This window comes from Taurulus bubalis (genome assembly GCF_910589615.1).
Source record: "Taurulus bubalis genome assembly, chromosome: 17".
Lineage (NCBI taxonomy): Eukaryota > Metazoa > Chordata > Actinopteri > Perciformes > Cottidae > Taurulus > Taurulus bubalis.
Genome location: NC_136605.1, coordinates 13,316,982 through 13,341,425, shown reverse-complemented (window position 1 = coordinate 13,341,425; position 24,444 = coordinate 13,316,982). Strand labels below are relative to the sequence as shown.

Genomic DNA, 24,444 nt, shown 5'->3' with positions numbered 1-24,444 from the left:
AACCCATGTAGTCAAATATTTTTGTCACCGGGACAATGACCTTTCAAAATGGGGGTAGATGTGGCAAGGCAGGTCACAGGCAGCCTGCAATTAAGGACCCAGGAAAAGGGGCAGAGCCTTTAAAACGAGGGTGGGAAGCTTGCCTGCACCTTTCTGCCTAACGACACACACACACCTGAGAGTAGCTGAGGCCAGCCAAGTTGAGGGAATAATCTGGTGAGCTCTCCTTCCTTGACATGCAGGTTTTAAAAGCATTATTTTTAGCAATGTCACATAATCTTTTGTTCCTTTTCTTTTTAAAGAGTCCTTGCCGGAGCGACCACTGTTTTTTCCAGGCCTTTTACATTTACATGTCCTTTTTAAAGTCATCAATTACATGTGCCTTTTATGTTTGATTTTAGCTTGTGGGGTTTTGTGCTGAAGAGAGGGAGACCTAGGTTATAGTTTTGCATGGGCATTTTATTGAGTTTTTTTTGGTTTGTGTGATTATTTACTGTTTTTATTTAGCTCTACACTGGCCTCCCTGACTGTGCAGTTTTAGTCCCACATGACAGACTTTATTATTTGTGCACTTTTGATTTAGTTATAGTTTACCCAATTTGTCAATAAAGTCTTATGTTTGGTACGTAGTCTCTGGCTCCAGTTTACTCTGGGCGTTGTGCAGGGTTTATCACCGGGTCACACTTTGCATATCCTATACTTTTGTGATTGGCTGATCTGCCCATTCACACCTCCATATGGCACAGCCGTTGTTGTTAAAGGAGGCGGGGACCTTTCTGCAGAAACTTCAGTTTCTGAAACTAGAAGCCTTACCTGTGACAAGCAGATTTTTTATTTAAAGGGCTGCGGTCCAAGTGACAAAATGATTATGTTGGAAGGGCTTTTCCAGTCCTCCACGTCAGTATGCCTGTTGGTGGCCATTGTGTGCCTTCTGGTCTTCCATCTTTTTCACTCCACCTTTACCTCCCAAGACGAGAAGAGGGAACCTCCTGGACCTAAACCTCTTCCCCTGCTTGGTAATTTGCTTCAGCTGGATCTCAACAGACTGGACAGCTGTCTTGTTGATGTGAGAAATGTGTTCTTATCAAGGTTTTGCTAGAATATAAGAAAGTTGTATGTCTTTCTATGTGTTCAGTATTGGACTATGGATTACAGTACATTTCATTCCTTAGGTATGTGACTCACTTTTCCACGCCTCAATCTTTTCGCTGTCCAAAATATATGGACCAGTGTTCACGGTCTACTTTGGACTGAAGAAGATGGTGGTCCTGGCAGGATACAGGACGGTCAAACGGGCTCTGGTCAACCATGCTGAAGAGTTTGGGGACCGAGAGATCACGCCCATATTCTATGATTTCAACAAAGGACACGGTAAAGACACGTTTGCTTGTTTTTACTGGCATATTTTTGATCATGTCTTAACAAGCAAACCACATTTGTGCTTCCAGGCATACTATTTTCCAACGGTGACGTGTGGAAAGAAATGAAGCGTTTTGCTCTAACTACACTGAGAGATTTTGGAATGGGCAACAAGATTAGTGAAGGGAGAACCATAGACGAATGTTTAGACGCTTATTGTCTTTTGGAAATGTACATATTTTTTTTTTTTTTTTTAATAACCTGTATTTTTAGCCTTGTTTAGTTTGTGCAACGGCATGTAGTTGTTTTTTTTTTTTTTGCATTTCTGTGTGTGTGATTGAAGAATTTGACCAGCATGAAGGTAACATTCCTACCTGTAAAACACCACCCTCGGGCTTATACAGCACTCCTTTGAATAAGTTACACTGACTATCTAACTCTATATCTTTCCAGGTAAACCCTTCAATAACGCCCTGACAATGAATTATGCAGCTTCAAATGTTACATCAGCTATCATGTTTAAAAAGAGGTTTCAATACAAAGACCCTGTCTTCCAAGCTATGATGGAAAAAGACCACGAGTCCATCCGACTGTCTGGAACAGCTTCTATCCTGGTACGACAGAGTGACTTCTGATTATTACAAAACATTTCATTGCTGTGTATATTTCAGATTTACTTAACCTAAGGTTTAAGGAATGAATTGATTTGTGTTTGTGTAAACAAAATATTTTACACTGCTTGAATGAAACCAGCAACATCCTCCGACTTTAGATTTTCTATTCTGCTCCATCACAGATATACAACGTGTTCCCTTGGCTGGGCCCTTGTCTTAAAAAACTGGAGGATATTGATGAAGAATGTGGAAGCCATCAGGAAGGAATTAAAAAGTATAATAGCGTTCCTGAAGGAAACCCTGAACCCTGAGATGTGCAGATGCTTTGTTGATGCATTCCTGACTCGTAAACTAAATCTGGAGGTGAGGCGTCTAACTCCAGTGAATCCTCTCTGTTAATAATAATGATGAATTACTCATATTGGTTAATCCCTCTTTTCTGTTTGTCATAGGAGTCTGAAACACAGGATTCACACTATCATGATGACAACCTTGTCTACAGTGTGATGAATCTGTTTGCAGCTGGGACTGATACAACAGGAAATACACTTCAGTGGTGTTTACTCTTCATGGCCAAGTACCCTCATTTTCAAGGTGCAAAACTATACCACATGCTCGTCTCTGGTGAAATTTAGTTGATGCTATTTACATAAAAATGGAATTTAAAGTGGACTCGCATTCATCAGATATCATATCAATTTTCTGTGAGTCCAGACCAGGTCCAGGAGGAGCTGAGCAGGGTGGTAGGAAGCCGTGAGGTCAGATTAGAGGACAGGAAGAACATGCCGTACACTGATGCTGTAATCCATGAGACACAGAGACTGGCCAACATTGTCCCCATGGCCATTCCTCACAAAACCAGCTGAGACGTCACCTTCCAGGGCTTCTTCATCAAAGAGGTCAGTCGTCCACAAAAGTCCACACACTTCTCTGAAAACAGTGCTTTGGTTCCAAATGACACACCTTGCTCGCTCTCCTTTTGCCTCCAGGGGACGACTGTGTTTCCTCTTCTTACTTCTGTCCTGCATGATGAGAGTGAATGGGAGAGCCCAAACTCCTTTTATCCCTCCCACTTCCTGGATGAGAAGGGCACATTTATCAGGAGAGAGGCCTTCATGCCCTTTTCTGCAGGTACAGCCCCTTTGTTAGGATTTTGTATTTTAAGGATTGCAGATTACAATTCTTAACATGTGAATCAGTTTAACTCGCAGAGCGTGTCTTGGAGAGAGTCTGGCCAGAATGGAGCTGTTCAGTGACGATTCTAGAACATTTTACATGGGGTGGCTGAAGGCGGGGTGGCAAGTTGAAATTCAAGGGCTCTCTCTCTCGCTCTCGCTCGCTCGCTCTCTCTCTCTCTCTCTCTCTCGCTGTGTGTATATTTATACAAATCCACATAGTGAAAACAGACAACAGCAATGTCATGCCAAGAGTCTAAATATTGTTACAAAAAGCCAAAAACATAGACTTAAAACACTGTCAGATATTACATATATTTACATATTCAGCAGCAAAACAATCCAGTTTAATTTAATTTCACAAACAATTGATGTATATTCAATTCTATAGAGCTAAAAAAGAACAATACGGCGATTGCCATGTTCGACAGCAAATCGTCTCACAAACTCATCCAGATCAAGACACTTAGCACGTGCTGACTCTATACTAAGTATAGCTAGACTTGACAATCTATTCTCAGCCATGGTAGAACGTAAGTGATTCTTGACAAGCTTTAGAGTTGAGAAACTCCGTTCACACGAAGCACTGCTAACGGGTAAAACTACAGCTATTTTACACAAACGATGTAGTTCAAAGAAAACAGTCTTAATGGGATCCAAAAAAAGTAATAGTTCCATGAGACTAGTCGGTCTCTCCTTTTTTGCTGTTCTATCAAACAGTCTCTTAATCTGACGCAGTTCAAGCTTAACATCTTCTAAATTTGTCCCATAGGAATTTGCCAACATCAGAACAGCCTCCTCACTGAGAAAGCTAGGACTTGATGGATTAAAGGCCTGTATGCCTTTCATGATTTGACAGTTCATTTGGGAAAAATGCCTTTCCATCTCTCCAATCATGCAATCTATTATGGAGTAATAGACTGTAACTCTGAAAGACACTTTTCTATCTGGTTCTGTGTGCTGTCCTAGAGTGGATGTAACAACACTACTCTGTAGTTTACTTGCTACCTGTCTTGCTCGTTTACAGGTGTGCTGTGATGTAGGGATGCTGTTACTTTCACATATGTTGAGTATTTCATCCCAGACAGCCTCAAAAGAGGGCTCACTACGATATTCTCTGAGAGTCTGTTGGCGTGTTTCTGCCAACTCAACGGCTTTTGTTAGGTCAACTTTTGTTGACTGGAGCATGTCTGACAAAAATGTAGATTCACTTAAAATCTTTCTGAACACTACAAGACATCCAATAAAATTGAAGATCTATCTGATGCAGAATTCCTCTGGCCTCCACAGCTCTATCTGGGTTGTCTTCATGTGAAATGTATTCAAGGACACACACAATAGCAGGCAACCTATCCATCACATTCCGACAAGCTACATACCGGCACGCCCATCTTGTATCACTAAGACGCTGAAGCTCCCTTGGTCCAGCACCTTTAAACATCTCTTGTTGCACCTTCAGCCATTTATCATGAACATACGAGCCTGACATAAATACATACAGACGTTCCAATAAAGAAAAAAACTTTCCTGCCTCAGATACAGAATTCACACTGTCCACTATCACTTGGTTTAAACAGTGTGCACTGCAGTGTACATAAAAAGCATGACTGGCTACATCCCTTATTCTAGCCTGTACACCTGAGTGCTTCCCGCTCATAACGGCTGCTCCATCATAGCCTTGCCCGACTAAGTTATCTTTGTAATTCAAGTCATGCCTCTCTAGACAGTCTATGATTTATTCTGTTAAACCTGCAGCATCCAGCCTTTCTGCTTCCTGAAACTCTAAAAAGCTCTCGTGCACCATGCCGTTATAAAAGTACCTAAGAACAAAAGACATTTGTTCTTTTTTTTTTTTTTTACACCTTTTGGTTTCATCTACTATGACAGAAAATTGTTCACTTTCTTTGACCTCTTTAATAATCTCATGACCATGTCCCCTGACCATCCCTGCTAAAATGCTTATCATTTCATTTTGAATGAGGCTGCTGGTGTATTTGGCATTCTTGGCTTGATCTTCTAATCTCGTCATGTTTGCTTACGAGTTCTAAAATCTCAAGGAAATTGCCCCTGTTTTCTGAGTCAGAAGACTCCCTATGACCGTGCTGGGCAATATTCTGGGTTGCTGTAAGACAGAGTATTTCACCTATTGTTTTGATGTATTTTTGATTGTCAATTATCTTTTGTCTTATTTTCTGCTTCCATCAATACTACCATCGATGTGTTTTTGTCCTTCCTCCTTTTATTTTCTTCCCATGCAAGCATTGCATTGACATGGTGCTCAGATTTAGCATGACGACAAAATCCACTATCCTTAAATGTTGCTTTTTTTCCAATTAGAGTAACCATCCACTGACGTAAAAACGCTCTTGAGGACATTAGGTAGAGAAAAATGCCTACAAGGATAGCAATATGCTGCATCTTTTAGAATGCGAGTACTCAAACCATTGATGTTCTTGGTACCACTCTACGTGGAAACTTCTCCAAGCTCTACCCTGGAGAGTTCTGGAGAATCCCTGCCTGCTTGGTTGACTTGGGCTGTCACTTCGATGCTTAGATATATCTGGAACAAGAGAAAACAGGTTAGAACAATTTTACAGTGAAAATAAGTTGACGTAATTCCTCTACAGAAATCATACTGATTACTTTGTTTAGGTATACTATGGGCAGGGTAAATACCTAAGTGGTTTGTTTATAACAAATAGTAAATGCAACCATATAAATTACTGTTTTATCTCATCTGAGACATACCATGTGGACCTGTTGGACTGGTTGTGTCCTCTGGGGGTTCTGGGCTGTCTTTCTGTGGCTCCACCTCCACACTCTGACTGTCTTTCTGTGGCTCCACCTCCACACTCTGACTGTCTTTCTGTGGCTCCACCTCCACACTCTGACTGTCTTTCTGTGACTCCACCTCCACATTCTGACTGTCTTTCTGTGGCTCCACCTCTTCTGTCTCCCTCTGGTTGACTGACCTTTTCTTGAAAAAAGTCCTGATGTCCTGACCTTTTCTCTTCATTTATGGGCCCTGAAACTGCAATATTACTAGTGGTTTAGTTTTAAAGAGGATCTGATATCTGAATAGTGCCATCAGTTTGATTAATAATTAATTTAGTGCTTGCATTTGGATGGCAAGTTAAATAGGCTATGGTCTAATGGAGTCCATTAGATGTGTGTTAACACTTACATTTAGTTGTTTTCCAAGTCCAACTTTGATTTCTCTAAAAAATAAAAGAAAACTGCATTCAGAGTCCACAGCACAAAATGTTCATGACCTATTTCCCTTCATAATGACAAATACTTTTCTAAATGGCCAATTGAATTTCTAATTAGATTAGATTCAATGGCTTGTTCTGTATGTATTAGGTTATCACATACAAAATAATGCATACCAAAGCTAGACTAATTAGTTAGCGAAAGATAGGGTGGATAAAAGAACGCACACTTTTTACAGTTACTGAGTTTACTGTAGGCTACATGACGGAGTACCTTTTTAAAAACAGCCAGAAAAAGGCTTTTTGTGAGAAAACGGTTCGTGGTATCTAAAATCTGATTTCGGGAATAGCTTAACAGTTAGGTTACATACGTAAGGAAAAATAAAAACTGAGAAAACTGCTATAACTTTCTGTCAGTCCACCATACTGTACTAAAGACGTTAGTAAGACGTTGGTTAGCTAAGCTAACAGTGGCAACTTCAAGGCTAGCAAGCTGTATAGCGAGCTAGCTACTGTATGCTACCGACTTTTGCAAGCTAGCAATTAAATAAACGATTGAAATTACAACGGAACTGTCTATCACATATGACCATCCATCACATTTTCTTGATTCACAATTCAGCAGTACTGTACCTTCTTTCATCACTGCAAGCCTACAGTAGGCTTGTCTCCAGTTTGTTTTTGGCTTCTCTCCCTCTTCGGGAGATTGACAAGCGAGCAAAGCGGACTCATGGACTCAACCATTTTACAGGGGAGGGGGAACTTAAAGATTTTAGCTTTAGAGGTTACCAAAGAGATCAACAGCTTAAGTAGCAAACATATAATACCATTCAATAAATGTATAGTATATTATAGGAGACACTTCTGACAACCTGGGTGGCAAGTGGGTGGTGGCAAGTGGGCCGGTGGTTTCGCCATGTTCATCTTCTTCACCTCCCTCCGCCAGCACTTTCTTTCACTCCTCCACCTGGAGTTAAAGAGGAGGAACTGGATCTGACTCCAGTTGTGGGTTTCACCCTCACCCCTTCACCTCATGAGCTGTGTGCCATCAGTCGCCAATGAGGAAGAGAGCTGAAGCACGGTGTTTAAAATTTTTTTTTTTTTTTAAAGGGCTGCAGTCCAAGTGACAATATGATTATGTTGGAAGGGCTTTTCCAGTCCTCCACGTCAGTATGCCTGTTGGTGGCCATTGTGTGCCTTCTGGTCTTCCATCTTTTTCACTCCACCTTTACCTTCCAAGACGAGAAGAGGGAACCTCCTGGACCTAAACCTCTTCCCCTGCTTGGTAATTTGCTTCAGCTGGATCTCAACAGACTGGACAGCTGTCTTGTTGATGTGAGAAATGTGTTCTTATCAAGGTTTTGCTAGAATATAAGAAAGTTGTATGTTTTTCTATGTGTTCAGTATTGGACTATGAATTACAGTACATTTCATTCCTTATGTATGTGACTCACTTTTACCCGCCTCAATCTTTTAGCTGTCCAAAATATATGGACCAGTGTTCACGGTCTACTTTGGACTGAAGAAGATGGTGGTCCTGGCAGGATACAGGACGGTCAAACGGGCTCTGGTCAACCATGCTGAAGAGTTTGGGGACCGAGAGATCGCGCCCATATTCTATGATTTCAACAAAGGACACGGTAAAGACACGTTTGCTTGTTTTTACTGGCATATTTTTGATCATGTCTTAACGAGCAAACCACATTTGTGCTTCCAGGCATACTATTTTCCAACGGTGACGTGTGGAAAGAAATGAAGCGTTTTGCTCTAACTACACTGAGAGATTTTGGAATGGGCAACAAGATTAGTGAAGGGAGAACCATAGAGGAATGTCACTACCTGATTGAAGAATTTGACCAGCATGAAGGTAACATTCCTACCTCTAAAACACCACTCTTGGGTTTATACAGCACTCCTTTGAATAAGTTACACTGACTATCTAACTCTATATCTTTCCAGGTAAACCCTTCAATAACGCCCTGACAATGAATTATGCAACTTCAAATGTTATATCAGCTATCATGTTTGGAAAGAGGTTTCAATACAAAGACCCTGTCTTCCAAGCTATGATGGAAAAAGACCACGAGTCCATCCGACTGTCTGGAACAGCTTCTATCCTGGTACGACAGAGTGACTTCTGATTATTACAAAACATTTCATTGCTGTGTATATTTCAGATTTACTTATCCTAAGGCTTAAGGGATGAATTGATTTGTGTTTAAGATGTTTATATGTGATCAAAATGTATTTTACAGGTTTTAACTTTTTTGAGGGTAAAATGTCCTAATGAATCATTTCCTGAAATAACTGTTGTTTTGTACTATAAGGAAACTAGGAATGTCCTTAAAGCTGCTAAATTCAGGAGAGTGACTTTTTTCTCTGCTCACGACGCCCCTACACCATTATATATTTATGTTGTAATCTTTCCAAATATCTTTCAGATTTTTAAATGAAGAAAAAAACAGATGTAAAACCACCTGAAAACATTGCTTGAATGAAACCAGCAACATCCTCCGACTTTAGATTTTCTATTCTGCTCCCTCACAGATATACAACGTGTTCCCTTGGCTGGGCCCTTATCTTCAAAACTGGAGGATATTGATGAAGAATGTGGAAGCCAACAGGGAAGAATTAAAAAGTATAATAGCGGACCTGAAGGAAACCCTGAACCCTGAGATGTGCAGATGCTTTGTTGATGCATTCCTGACTCGTAAACTAAATCTGGAGGTGAGGCGTCTAACTCCAGTGAATCCTCTCTGTTAATAATGATGAATTACTCATATTGGTTAATCCCTCTTTTCTGTTTGTCATAGGAGTCTGAAACACAGGATTCACACTATCATGATGACAACCTTGTCTACAGTGTGATGAATCTGTTTGCAGCTGGGACTACTACAACAGGAAATACACTTCAGTGGTGTTTACTCTTCATGGCCAAGTACCCTCATTTTCAAGGTGCAAAACTATACCACATGCTCGTCTCTGGTGAAATTTAGTTGACGGTGTTCACACTAAAATGGAATTTAAAGTGGAATTAAAGTCATCCCATATAATCTCAATTTTCTGTGAGTCCAGACCAGGTCCAGGAGGAGCTGAGCAGGGTGGTAGGAAGCCGTGAGGTCAGATTAGAGGACAGGAAGAACATGCCGTACACTGATGCTGTAATCCATGAGACACAGAGACTGGCCAACATTGTCCCCATGGCCATTCCTCACAAAACCAGCCGAGACGTCACCTTCCAGGGCTTCTTCATCAAAGAGGTCAGTCGTCCACAAAAGTCCACACACTTCTCTGAAAACAGTGCTTTGGTTCCAAATGACACACCTTGCTCGCTCTCCTTTTGCCTCCAGGGGACGACTGTGTTTCCTCTTCTTACTTCTGTCCTGCATGATGAGAGTGAATGGGAGAGCCCAAACTCCTTTTATCCCTCCCACTTCCTGGATGAGAAGGGCAAATGTATCAGGAGAGAGGCCTTCATGCCTTTTTCTGCAGGTACAGCCCGTTTGTTAGGATTTTGTATTTGAAGGATTACAGATTACAATTCTTAAAATGTGAATCAGCTTAACTCGCTGCAACTTTTTGTTCTTGCAGGTCGCAGGGCGTGTCTCGGAGAGAGTCTGGCTAGAATGGAGCTGTTCATCTTCTTCACCTCCCTCCTCCAGCGCTTTCGTTTCACTCCTCCACCTGGAGTTAAAGAGGAGGAACTGGATCTGACTCCAGTTGTGGGTTTCATCCTCACCCCTTCACCTCATGAGCTGTGTGCCGTCAGTCGGCAATGAGGAAGAGAGCTGAAGCACGGTGTTATACTGTAACTCAGTGGTGGGCCGTCAGGGCCAGCTAAGCCTTCTCTGCTGTCCTAAACAGAATCACCCTTGTGAGAAGAGACCTATGGTTTAAAAATATATATAAAGTAACCGTTAAGGTTAAGTACTTACGAAAACTCCGGAAATTTGTCGCGACGATGGTAACGTTTCACTAAAATGTTAATAGGTACCCCTTACAACTTCAAATTTCAATAAAAGACACATCTCCATAATCCTTGGCTTGTGGGAGTTTAAAACTATACAAATCCTTATAAACCCCCTAATAGTACCTGTAAAGTCACAAAACGGCCGGAGCTTTATTTTTCTTTTGCCGGCAGACATTTATGACTCCTGAAGGTTTCCTGGTCCGCCACATTTCTAAAACTTTCAAACTTTTCAAGCAAGTGCGGAAGCGGATGAACATTTCGGTACCCTGCATGCCCAAATCGTCCAATGTTTTGCCATAAAAAAGTAATCTTTCCATTTTTGAACTGAACGACACAGTTTTTTGACTGAAACTCTTTCCTAACATGCCAATTCTTTGTTTTATTGTGATTTTTGTGTTGTCTTTATTCGTATGTGGGCTGTTGTGAAGGCCCTGAACCATACAGGTTGAAAAACTCGGGGACTGCTCGAGGAGGCTCTTTTTGGGGAATCAGGCTCATATCATATGCTGGATGTTCATAGTTATGATCAGAATATGATATACATGGGATTGTTTTGAAAATATAAAAAAAATTGCAAAAATATGAAAAAAAAATTATTGAAAATAGTATTAGAACTCATTTGGGGTTCATATGACTACTTGAACACGGGGGGGAAGGGAAGAAGTGGCAAGAAAGACATCTACATTTAAATGTAAACCATCTGAGCATAACAATGTGATATTAAACTAAAGCTGAGGCATACAAATGTCAATTCTAATCAGAATCAGAACCATGTAATGCCATATACTGTATGTGATGTGTTCACATACAAGGAATTTGTCCTGGCGGGAGGTGCATTACATTTAACAATAAACAGAGTGCTATAAATGGGAGCATGCATATTTAACTTCATTAATATATTTCAACTAAATCTAATGAGAAGGATAATAATACTGTTAGTAAGCGGTATTCAAAAAACGTAAGCTGATCTAATAGTTTTAAAAATCAAGATCTTCTCCACGGGACCTGCTATCAGACCAAGTGGGCTGATCAGAAAAGAGAGGGCTCACCAGATTCCTTAAGTCAGGGACAGGATAAGGTGAGCCTGGGTAAAGGTTGTGCGGGGGTGCCCACAGGTGTTGAACAGGCATCAGGACTGGGAAGGCCTTTTAGGCGTGTCCTGATGCTCCGTGATCCCCCTGGGCGAGAGACCCCCGGTTTGAGCACACTTCTGAGGGTCCTCGTTTTACAATTCTAGATTAAACAAAGCTTAAGAAAGAAGAATGCTGCAACCATAATAAAGGCATCACAGGTCACATAGTGTATAACACAAGAATTGACTTTAAAATCCTGCTGCTGGTTTATAAAGCACTGAATGGTTTAGGGCCTAAATACATTTGTGATCTGCTGCTACCGTATGAACCATCCCGACCCCTCAGGTCGTCTGGAACTGGTCTACTTTCTGTTCCAGGAGTCAGAACTATACACGGAGAAGCAGAGTTCAGCTTTTCTGCTCCATATATCTGGAACAAGGTCCCTGAAAGCTTGCAGATCTGCTGAGACCCTCAGCTCCTTTAAATCCAGATCGAAGACTTTTCTGTTTGCTGATGCCTTTAATTGAACCAGATTCAAGGATATTAATAAATTTCTGCATTTCACTATTGCTGTCATGTGAGTTTGTCTTGTCTTTCCTGCTTTATTTTGTAGTCCTTGTCTCGTGTGTCCTGTGTGTTCCTCTATCTGTTCCTCTGTACCTGTTAGTAACTGTCAACCTCTCTGTTTTAAGTTGGTGTTTTTTACAGCTTTATTTTGTTTTAATAAATTTACTTTTTGAACTGTTGCATCGGCATTTGGGTCCACTCCTTAAACCACCACCTGACAATTGCATTTGCTGAGGTTGGGAGATGTTATTAAACATTTATTTTATTAAGTTTTAAAGAGGCTTTTGGTCTCCCTGTGGAGTTTCAGGAACGAGTTCAACAGAAGTGTGTGTGTGTGCTCAGAACTCTCTATGATTCACACACCTGGCCTGATAGATGACCGGTACATGGAGAGCATTGAGTGAAAGGAATACAGGAAGAAAAACACCTCTATTTCCGTGCGCAATGGCACCAACATACTGTAATTCTCCGAGCAGTGTCACCCCAAAAGCCTCGAAGGGATCTCCGCTGAGAGAAACCTTGTTTAATTTGAGTGTTTCACAAAAAAACTAATAGTTAATAATACTAATACAGTTATTTTGCTGGTTGGTGCTCACGGACAAAATTAATTAACTTTATTATACCTGCAGGGTTTATTTAGTACGGTATAAGGCTCGGATAGTTGGTCATTTATGAGCTATCAAAGTGCTTGACCCAAAGTACGGTGAAAGATTATTTACTTTGACTGACAGATCTCAACACCTACATTCACTTCTCAATACACGTCTGCCTCCTTCACCTTCCTCAAGATCTTTATTAACCTCCTCACATTTGCGTTTTACCTGATCAGATGTGAGGTCCCGGGACAGAGGATGTCGTATGTGTAAAGATGGTAAAGCCCACTGAGGCTAATTTGGGCTATACAAAATAAACTGAATTGAATTGAATGCGTTAAGGCCTCGGACTAGGGGCTTTACAACCAAAATAAAACAGGACAAGGGTGACTTAAAGGTTCAACAACATGGGACCAAAGAAGAAAGGAGGGAGGGAGAATTAAAAAAAGAAATCATGTTTAAATCAATAGGTATTACTGTTTTGGACCACCATCTGGACTCAGAGGAGGAGGCTTGACCGCTGTAGGTACATTTCTTATACCTAATCCGATTCTGCTAACAAACCTTTGCACTCTGTGTTGCAAAAAAATGTAAATGTTGTTCATTAACCAAAGGACAATATAAGTGTTTGGAAGGAAGCTACTCACACAATATAGAACAAAAATATACTGTCTCTGATTTGGATAAAGGTTTGGCTGACTGACTGTCATGGAAAACCTTTTTTTACAGTCCCCCAGTACAACCACTCTACTGGGAACTGTTGGGATCTTACTTGTCTTGTATGTTTTTTTTCCCTAACTTTGACGTTCAAAGAAAAGGGCCTCCAGGACCCAGAGCACTGCCTGTGTTTGGCAATTTGCTGCAGCTGGATCAAAAGTCCCTCCACAGTACGCTGTATGAGGTAAGTAAGTGATACTAAATTGTCTATATACTGTATATACTGCTGTTCAAAGTGTGGCATTACCTGTTTTAGTTTTTTTGATACCATTTTAACATAAATAAAAACAATATAAAAACTCATAATAAAAACTCAGACCGAATTTCCTATTTGAGTAAAACAGATGTTAAGATTCAAGATATTTTTAATGTCATATGCACAGATAACAGACAGTCACTTATTGAGCTTATTTTGCTGGGTCCTCCTAAAACACAGAAATTACAATAAAAAGGTAAAAGACAAATAAAAAGAAGGCACAGAATATAGTAATAGTATTGCACAAAAATGTGATGACGGTATTGCACAGTCAGTGTATAAAGTATTGCTCAGCATTTTTTTGCACTATGCATTGCTACAAATATACAAATATGGTCGTGACATGAAGTCACAGCAGCAGCAGCGTGTGTGTGTGTGTGTGTGTGTGTGTGTGTGTGTGTGTGTGCCTGCCTGCCTGCCTGTAGAAACTGTTCGTCAGTCTCGTGGTTCTGGAATTCAGACTCCTGTAGCGTCTGCCTGATGGCAAAAGCGAGAAGAGTCTGTGCTGGGGGTGTGTTGTGTCCCTGATGATGTGGTGTGCTCTCCTGGTTACTCTGGTGGAGTAAATGCCTTTAAGAGAGGGGAAGGCTGCTCCTGAGATGTACTGTACGTTTTTTATTACACGCTGGAGTGCCTTCCTGTGCAGTGCAGCTTCCATGCCACACTGTGATTGAGCTGGTAAGGACGCTCTCCACCGTACATCTATAGAAGTTGCTGAGAATCTTCGGTGGCATGACCAATTTCCTCAGCCTTTTTAGGAAATACAGTCGCTGTTGGGTCTTTTTGATGTTCTGCAGTGCGTTGTGAGACCAGGTGTTGTCCTCGCTGATGTGCGTTCCGAGGAATTTGAAAGTTTTCACCTTTCCACCTCTGTCCCACCTATGTGAAGTGGTGCGTGCTGCACCCTCTTCCTCCTTGGGTCGATAATCATCTCCTTGGCCTTGTCTGCGTTCAGGGAGAGATTATTATCCCGACACCAGGCCACAAGTTCCTCCACCTCTCTTCTGTACGCCGTCTCAGCCCCACCAGAGGTCATTCCAATGACCGTCGTATCATCCACAAACTTGATGATGCTGGTGTTTTCCTGGGAGGCCACACAGTCGTATGTGAAGAGGGTGTACAGCAGGGGACTCAGTACACAGCCCTGTGGGGGGGGGGTCCCTATGCTCACAGTTCTTGTGTACATACAATACATAAATGAAAACACATGACATAGCAAATAAATAATAATTAACTGTTGATTAATTATAACATTTGTAAATAGGACTTTCATCAAACTAAAAGTAAAGATGTACCGAAACTGATATTGGTCCGATACTTGATCAGGTATCGGATACCATTCTTTTAATAAATTCATATTCTGCACATTTATATCATAAATATATATTTATTTATTAGATAAAAAACGTGCAGTTATTAAGTCGAGCTTGATGTTTCCTTACTAAAGAATAATCCTAGTCTCTTCCACACAGTGAGGCATACACTATCGGTACTATCAGTACTCGGTATCAGCCAATACCCAAAGCGCAGGAATCACTATTGGTGTCCGGACTGAAAAAGTTAGATTGGTGCATGAAATACCATTCAAACATATAGCTTAGTCCTATCAGCCATTTCAATCCTATCAGCCTTCTCGCGAGCTAGCCTAGCGGTGGGTGCCGACGTAGAGCCAAGCGGGGTGAAAAAAACAAACACAAAAAGCAGTTCACTCACCAGATGCTGTTCACATAATAAAGACAAAGTCCATCCGCCTCTCTTTGTTAACAAACAGGTCATTGACATGGCTGTTAAGTTTATTGGTGCGCTTCATGGCCGTGAGGATCGTCACTGCCAAACATGTCCATAACCCTCCGTGAGAAAGGCATAAGGCAAGTAAATCCGCCACCAAGTCCGTTTCTCCTCCTTCAGTCATTGGTCGTTTCTCAATACCCAAGTACACAAGTACGGACTTGTGAACTTTTAGAGTCTGGACTTGGAGTCTGGACTTGGGAGTTCAGACTCTCAAGGACAGGAGGACGCAGGACGGTCTTTCTGCAGTTGGAACAGCAGCTGACTTGATGACGTCACCACCTCAGCTGTTGTTGTCATGAGTAACTCTGATTCTTCACTGTAAAGTATTTTTACAGTTAAACAAAATATGACAACCCTGCTTTTTTTGTACTGGTTTCACAGACATACATATTGTGTGTGTATGTATGTGTATGTGTATATGTATGTATATATGTGTGTGTATATATGTGTATATATATATATATATATATATATATATATATATATATATATATATATATATATATATATATATATATATATACATATGCACTTTGAATCCCTTCAAAATAAAAGCACAGGATTTATTTATTTTTTAAACGGGTCCGCGAAAGACTGAAAACGGGTCCGTGATTACATGGCTTTCAAGCCGTCGCGCCTTGAGCTTGACACCAGTGGTCTAAAGTATTTGCAAAATCAATAAAAAGAAAAAACAAACACAAACTTCGATATGAACTTAAGAGCCGCATGAAACCAGGCAGAGAGCCGCATGTGGCTCGGGAGCCGCGGGTTGGCCAGGCCTGGACTAACGGTAGGTATGCCTGTTATCTGCCTTCCGATAGTGCTGAAATGACAATTGACAGCAGCATAGAGGAGAATATTTGTTTAATTTGACAGCAACGAATCAGGTTGGTTAGCTTTAAAGTGAATGCGCACAATCAGCTGATGTAGTTACAGGGAGAGAGAGAGTCTGAGAGATTATGAATGAAAAGGAGTGTAAAGAGTCTTCCTGATTGAACATCCGCTTAAGCTTTATGTGAGAGGTCTTCTGGTGGAGTGAGCAAGATGATATGAGGTTTTAATCAGTGGTTGCAGTATTTACATCAAATGGTATTTATATAACAAAAATTGTATTGCTTTAATTTGATATGGGATTTCATTCCAGATTTTAGTGTGTGTATGACATTTTTTTATCCGTCCACAATTCAATTCAATTAATTTTGTATAGCCCAAAATCACAAATTACAAATTTGCCTATAATAATAATGACAATAAAAGCAACAATGGCATTGGCAATACTAATAGCAATGCAACTGAAAATACTAATACCGATAATGGCAGTAGGTGTCGGGTAAGACCGGGGTCCAGATAAAACCACGACCCATGTAAACCGGTGAGGCGAGAAAGCACAAAGACTCCGGAGAAGGAGCAAACAGTTAACTAAATTCATGTGAAATTGATCTAGTGATGCGTTTCTTTTTTACTTTGTTTGTCTGTGTTTGGAATTAGGAGCAATGTGATGATGTCAATACAACTAAGGCTGAAAAACGTAATTACCAAACAATATCCTGTCTCTTTCCAAAATTGTAATCATTACAGTTGTTTTTCTCATAGCTGTCCAAGAAATATGGATCGGTGTTCACAGTGTATTTGGGACCCCAACAAGTGGTAATCCTGGCAGGATACAAGACTGTGAAGCAGGCACTGGTCAACTATGCTGTGGAGTTTGGAGAGAGACAAGTATTTCCAGTAGGCAATGACCTAAGTGGTTCACATAGTAAGTATAAAGCAGCAGACTTGAGTGATAACCACTCACAGTATAAGTTTATCTATGACATTTATATTTGATTCAGTGACAATGTTAACATCACAGAGCTCACAGTTTACAGTCGCAATAGCTACTGGAGGCACAGTTATGCTTTGAGCTAAAAGCTTATTCCATGGGGTTCGTCATTCTAATGCTCCGCAATGCAAATGTTGGGTAGTTTAGAATGCACAATGAGTTGACACTGTTGTATATATACATACATAGGTGTGTGTGATTAGCCTGCAGCGAGGAGGTTCTCTTGTTGTGGGAATTGAGGTCGTATGAGGTCATATCTGATGGTCTTCAGGCCAGGTCGTCCCTCTTGATGCTATTCCTCGTTCAGCACTTCATCCTCACAGAAGTCAGGGATTTGGGGGATTTATCCTCTGGGGAGGATGAATGTATTGTATATGTAACATTTCATGGACAAAAGTAGTAAACCAACTGACTTATATTTTATTGCTACAGCCATTACATTAGCAAGGGCTGTCTGCATAAAACAAGAACAGACTGGACAGGGTTGTTAAACTGGGTGGCAAAATAACAGGGGAACCAAGGTGCAATATTAGTGAGGGTATATAATGCCCAAGATGAAAATGAAATTCAACAGGCTTTGATCACATTGTCGAGACTCTGCACTTCTTAAAACCTGCATCTGATAACCTTTATTGATTTCCCAACTGATGCCTTTGAAGATGCTTTTTATGATGTGTTTATGTTATTATGGGCTGTCATGTATGGTTGTTGACGTTCTTTTGATATTCTCGTAAGCTTTTTGTGCATAGGCAAGTCCCCTGAGAGAATAAAGGTTTTGTTTAGTCATTATTATTATTATTTCTGAAAATATTGTAATCTGATTTCAAACAGTTCAAATAACATTTAACTCAACATGTATACTTGATTTCACATAAGGTAAAGGAATCCTATTTGCCAATGGGGAGTTATGGAAAGAAATGAGGCGTTTTTCTCTGACTAACCTGAGAGATTTTGGGATGGGCAAAAAAGGAGCAGAGGAGAAAATCATTGAGGAGATTCATTACCTGATCAAAATGTTCGAAAGACATGAAGGTAACTCTTCTCCTGTATTGTATTATGCCTTCATAAGGATTTTATATTGTTTGTTGTTTTGCTCATTCCTTTATTTGTTTGTTTTAGGTAAACCCTTCAGCGTTACCAAGTCAATAAACTATGCAGTTTCCAACATCATCTCTTCAATTATCTTCGGCAACAGATTTGATTACAGTGATGCAGAGTTTAAATGTATGGTAGACCGAGCCAATGACAGCATTCGACTTGCAGGCTCTCCTTCACTACAGGTACCATTTTGTCTTTCATCAAATAAACTATAAGATGTGTGTTTTGTGGGTTATAGCAATAATTATAGACTCATGGAGCCATGGGCATGCATATTGACCTTCTTATTGGGCCTTGGTGTTACACAGATAATAACATTTTGAACGTGCCATTCTCTATTCAATTACAACAGTTGTACAACCTTTACCCCTGGATATTTCAATGGGCGAGCAACAGGATGCATCTCAGGCAGAATGTTGCTGAAAACAGAAAACAATTGAAGCAGCTGATCGGACATTTACAAGAAACTTTGAATGCTCAGGCGTGCAGAGGATTTGTGGACTCTTTTCTGGCACACAAACAGAAGCTAGAGGTAATACAATCAAGTGTGAAATCATAATATAAGGTTAAAATCTATAATCATTCATTCCATTAGGGTCGCAGGGTCACTGGAGCTGATCCCAGATGACATTGGGTGAAGGCAGGGTTCCCCCTGGACAGGTTGCCAGTTTATCTCAGGGCACATATAGAGAAAGACCACCAGTCACGCTCACAGTCACACCTACGGCCAACTTTAGAGTCTCCCATTAACCTAAGCTGCATGTCTTCGGACTGTGTGAAGAAGCCGGAGAACCGGGAGGGAACCCATGCAGCCACGGAGAGAACGTGCAAATGCAACACAGAGGCCGCCCGGGTTCGAGCCCCTCTTGCTGTGAGGTGACAGTGCAAGCCACTACACCACCATGCAGCCCATATAATTAATAATTTCTTTTCTTTTTTGTATTACTTCATTGATGCTTCAGGATTTAGGGATGACAGAGTCATACTACACCATAGAGACCCTTGTGTCAACTGTTGGCAACCTCTTTGCGGCTGGTACTGATACGACAGGAACTACACTGAGATGGGCTCTGTTGCTCATGGCCAAATATCCTCAAATACAAGGTAAGTAATATGCTTAAAACTGTTGCATTCAGATGCAGTTCCCAACTGGGTACTTAACATAGTTGAAGTTGAAATATTAGTTTTTTTAAAGATTATTTTCTGGGCTTTTTTACCTTCATTTGGTGTAGTCAAAGATAAACAGGAAAGCGGGAGAGAAAATACTGAAAAATATGCAGCAAGCAGGTCCATGGGTTGGATTAAAACATGTGGCGTTTGGATTTCCAATTAATCCACTTTTTTGGGGCCATAGGGGGCCTATGACTAGTAAATACAATGTTCATGTTGTATTTGTTCTTTTTGTTCTAAATAAATATTGTTACCTTGCAGTAAAATACCTGCCCAACAGGGGGCAGTGTTACCTCTCTACAATATACCAGAGTGTCTGCAACACGTGTGCAGTTGTAATTTTGCTCATGACATCCCGGCAGTAATCAATGAATCAAATGCTCTGACAAAAAAAGATCTGGTATCTGTGACTGTTATACATATTGTAAAGTTCAATTTGTTCTGTCCACGGTGTAATCCTCATGTAAATGTAAAATAAACCTGGAAAAAGAACCTCATTATAACTGTATGCACCAATACTTCAGATATAAATGAGAAAAATTACTTAATTACCTCGGGTTCGAATACTATGAGTGTAATGTTCTATCAACTAGTCTGAAACTTACACTAACGACATTGAGATGGATTTGATAGCTTGTGCAAAATTCTGTGATATAGCAATTGCAACATCTTGTGTATTGTGTTCACTCCAATTACTTGTTTCTGTGAGACTTTGGTAAAAAGCAATCATGTTAGTCTTTCCCACATAATTAACGAGAGTAGCATGCTCTACTGCTGCTTTCTTTTCTTTTCTCATTCCAGAGCAGGTCCAGGCAGAGATGAGCAGGGTGGTTGGCAGCCGTCAGGTGAAGGCAGAGGACAGGATGAACCTGCCCTTCACTGACGCTGTCATCCATGAGACACAGAGACTCGCTAATATCCTTCCAATCTCCATTCCTCATGTCACCAGCACAGATGTGACTTTTCAGGGCTATTTTATAAGAAAGGTAAACATCTGACTGATACAAACAAGTAGAGTTCACGCAGAGTAATGAAACATGATGCAACTGCATGCTTGTGTCTGGAAAGCTGTTTAAAGATAGGAGTTAATATTGGCCTTTAAAACATTGTACGTATTAATAAACTGTCTTTCTCAAGGGGACCCCTGTGATTCCTCTTTTGACATCTGTTCTGTGGGATGAAAGTGAGTGGGAGAGCCCACGCACATTTAATCCTGCCCATTTCTTGGACAAGGATGGAAAGTTTGTCAAGAGAGATGCCTTCATGCCCTTCTCTGCAGGTTAGCAAACTCAGCTGACACTTATTTTCAATACCAATTGAAGTTTTTCAGATGATCTGAACCTTGTTTGCTCACAGGACGCAGGGCGTGTCTGGGAGAGAGTCTGGCTAGGATGGAGCTGTTCCTCTTCTTCACCTACCTCCTCCAGCGCTTCCGTTTCACTCCTCCACCTGGAGTTAAAGAGGAGGAACTGGATCTGACTCCAGTTGTGGGCTTCACCCTCGGCCCATCACCTCATGAGCTGTGTGCCGTCAGTCATGAGGGATTACAAAATTAGTACTCAAGCAATGTCAAACACTTTTGCACAGTGGAAAGCTTTTGAAATTGTAATATAGTTCACTGTGTGGGGCATTTAAACAGATGTAGATTAAAATCTTTATAAGAAAATGGGATACCATTTATTTGACCTGTGAAATGACTACTCTGTCACAATAGGCTAATTTACAGCTGCAACAATCAAACTGCTAGAAAAGCTATATTATTTTTTTGATTCATTAAACAAAACATCACATTGATGAAACACTGCCACCCTGAGGAAGAGATTGTTATTGATTTATCATATATTGTATTGTATTATTATTGCCATATTTGACAAATGTAATAAATACTTGTATTCCATTGTCTGGAAGAATACTCCATTCTGATTGGTAGCAGGGTCCCCATTAATTCCTGATAACGGAAACCAAGTAGTTGCCGTGAAACTGTCTGTTCCCCATTCTGAATTAATACACTGGCTAAAAAACACATTTTTAATATATAATTACAACACTTGGGTGCCTCATCTTCTGAGCACCACAGGTTGGCAACTCTGAAGGCTGCAAGAAGTAAGTTACACACTCCCTTATAACTAAAGCCATCAGCTGTGAGCGACAGTATACATGGCCTCTCATTTGTTTGTGAAACATTTGATATTGATTTAAAGACGATTTTAACTAAATTATAGTTATGTTTAGAACAATTCTACTCGACACAGAGTGTGAAATAAATAATCAGGTAATTCTTGGAAGAAGGAGCAAAGTTGAAATCACATCCATGTTGTGTTTTCAAGTTGCTCCTCGAGGGATTATCTCTGCTTCTGTCCTTTATTCATTGTGACAAACACTTCATGACAGTAGGGGGTGGTGGAGAGTTGACCCGATCCGACCCAGCTCCCTCCGGTTCTTCCTTGAAAACGCATCTCGATTGTCTTTCTGTGCGGGCTCCTTCCTTGTCCAGCACTCCAGAGAAGCAGATGAGTTAAAATATTCTGTGGTCTTTTCTGTGTTTGGAGAGGAATACTTCCTGGTGTCCTACAGCAAGGCCCTCAGACCAGAAATGTTATTTATGGTCTATGTTGTGTAAGACCCCAGAAGATAAGTCACATATGAAGTACTATCATCCCGTCTCTGCTGCATGACAAGCTCTCTCAGCTGCACGTGCCCGACTCCACCTGAAAGTGGAGCACAGACTTCCTGTCTGACAGGAAGCAGCATGTGAAACTGGGAAAACACGTCTCAGCCTCTTGGTCCATCAGCACTGGTTCCCCCAAAGGCTGCGTTCTTTCCCCTCTGCTCCTCTCCCTGTACACCAACAGCTGCACCTCCAGTCACCAGTCCGTCAAGCTCCTGAAGTTTGGGGATGATAGCACCCTCATTGGACTCATCTCTGGTGGGGACGAGTCCGCCTACAGGTGGGAGTCTGACCATCTGGTGACCTGGCGCAGCCAAAATAACCTGGAGCTCAACGCTCTGAAGACAGTGAAAATAGTTGTGGATTTCAGAAAGAACGGCAGCCCCATCCGCCCCTCTCACCCTGTGTGACTCGCCCGTCAAAACTGTGGAGTCCTTCCGCTTCCTGGGCTCCATCATTACCCAGGACCTCAAGTGGGAGCTGAACATCAGCTCCATCACATAGAAGGCTCAGCAGATGATGTTCTTCCTGAGGCAGCTGAAGAAATTCAAGCTGCCAAAGACAATGATGGTGCACTTCTACACTGCCATCATTGAGTCCATCCTCTGCTCCTCCATCACCGTCTGGTACACAAACTGTTGTATGTATCTGATATGCAAGTGCCTTTAAAAGGTGAATTTAAGAAATGATGTAAAATCAAGAAAATGACCTCAGAGTCTGAAGGGTTAAGTACTGTCATCTGTTGTTTGTGCACTTTATTCTAATTTTATATTCTACTGTAGAATAGTAGATTTAATTGTCAATTTATTTTTTGTATCGTTAAATGGTCATTGTTATTGTTAAATGTGTGCACCTCCCACCAGGACAAATTCCTTGTATGTGAAAACATACATGGCAATAAATGGTTCTCATTCTGACCACCTTTTCATTTTTGAAAAATAGGGCTTGGTTTTCAAAAGGTGACTGCCCTCTGAATTGTGCTTAGCTTTTAAAAAAATTATATCCCTTTCAAATGTTTAACTAAAGCACAGTTAAACACTTAACTATTACCACCCCTACTGTCACCTACGCTCTTTTTCAAGTAAACTAAAAACTTATTAAAAAACTCTTGCCACTTTTTAAAAAAATAATATATATCAGTGCATCCCTTATTTGGACATGTACTGTCTCAGGGTGCAGAGTGCATCTCACAGTGTCAAGTCGTATTGGGGCAGGGATTCATTCCAATACTCACACAACATAAAGCATAAAAGAAAATTGTCTCAGGTAAGAAGGTGATAATGAAAACTAAATTGTCTATATATGGTATTTTTCAAAAGGGTGGAATGATCTGTTATTTTAATGTAGATACAAATTATATAATTTATTATATTATAATTAATTATAGTATTATTTATATTTGGAATAGTTTTACCTCCCAAAATACAAATACATGATTTAGATTTCCATTTCTGCTTTGCCCCACCAAAATACTCTTATAGTACGATAATATGATTTAAAGTATGACTTCGTTGCTAAATTCAATTACTAATGACTGTTGATTTCATTTGCATTTCTTATTCCGGATTCCCAAAGGGATCTTTGTCTCTTTCTGCACTTTCAGTTGTCTGGTTGAGGCCCTGGTGACACAGCAGCAAGAACACCTAGCAGCTAGCGACCTGAGATAGCCTCATCCTTTCACTCAAAGCTGTCACACCTTTAATTATGCCAAACTATAAACCTTAATATGATTTAAACACCATGAATGTTGATATTTGCCATAAATATCAATACCGTTTTTGTTCCAGGCTGTACATGTATTTGGTTCTGTTTTAACCTTTTAAGCCCCGTTAAGCACCAAGGCATTTTTTAGGATTTAGCTCGAAATAGCATACCCAAACTAAAAAGGGTGTATCTCTGCAACCACAAGGGCTATTTGAATAATTTTGGTGTTATAATAAAGGCTACCCTTGTGAGCTTTTTGTCAGATGTGTACATATTAGTATATATGTTGCTGGCTAAGAGTAAATAAAGATTGAAACACAGAACAAATAGAAGTTCCAGGTCCGCCTATAGAAAAAAGCACTTCCAGGATGATTATCTCCTTGAAATGATGCTTCACTAAGCCCTGAGGCTCTCCCAAATCATAGCACAATATGTGAACAGTGTCTCTGCACTGTTTTCACTTGAAAAAGTGAAGCAGAACAAAGTCAGATTGGGTATAGTACAGAGAGAATTCAGGCGAGAATGCAAAATTAGCATTTCGGCACATTTGCGCATGTTTTCGCGCATCTGTGACATTTGAATTTTTTCATGTAGCAAACCTTATATTTCACTTGTATATGACTTATGATGTTCAATAAACTTGTATTAGTGGGGA

At 40.6% G+C, this 24,444-nt stretch overlaps 1 protein-coding gene across 1 annotated transcript; it reads left to right on the top strand.

The window, feature by feature from the left end:
• Nucleotides 1-862: 862 nt before the first annotated feature.
• Nucleotides 863-22,495, top strand: LOC306750224 (uncharacterized protein; the record flags this gene model as incomplete). Its single annotated transcript, XM_079233619.1, has 26 exons — nt 863-1,066; nt 1,173-1,371; nt 1,813-1,973; nt 2,426-2,567; nt 2,786-2,872; nt 7,601-7,695; nt 7,838-8,000; nt 8,078-8,227; nt 8,320-8,480; nt 8,908-9,087; nt 9,174-9,315; nt 9,436-9,620; nt 9,711-9,852; nt 9,952-10,132; nt 13,377-13,464; nt 14,492-14,638; nt 16,921-17,083; nt 18,026-18,181; nt 18,269-18,429; nt 18,600-18,779; nt 19,210-19,351; nt 20,219-20,403; nt 20,555-20,696; nt 20,774-20,946; nt 21,912-22,033; nt 22,366-22,495. 26 exons carry the CDS (start codon nt 863-865, stop codon nt 22,493-22,495), a joined length of 3,981 nt encoding a protein of 1,326 aa, XP_079089745.1.
• Nucleotides 22,496-24,444: the final 1,949 nt, after the last annotated feature.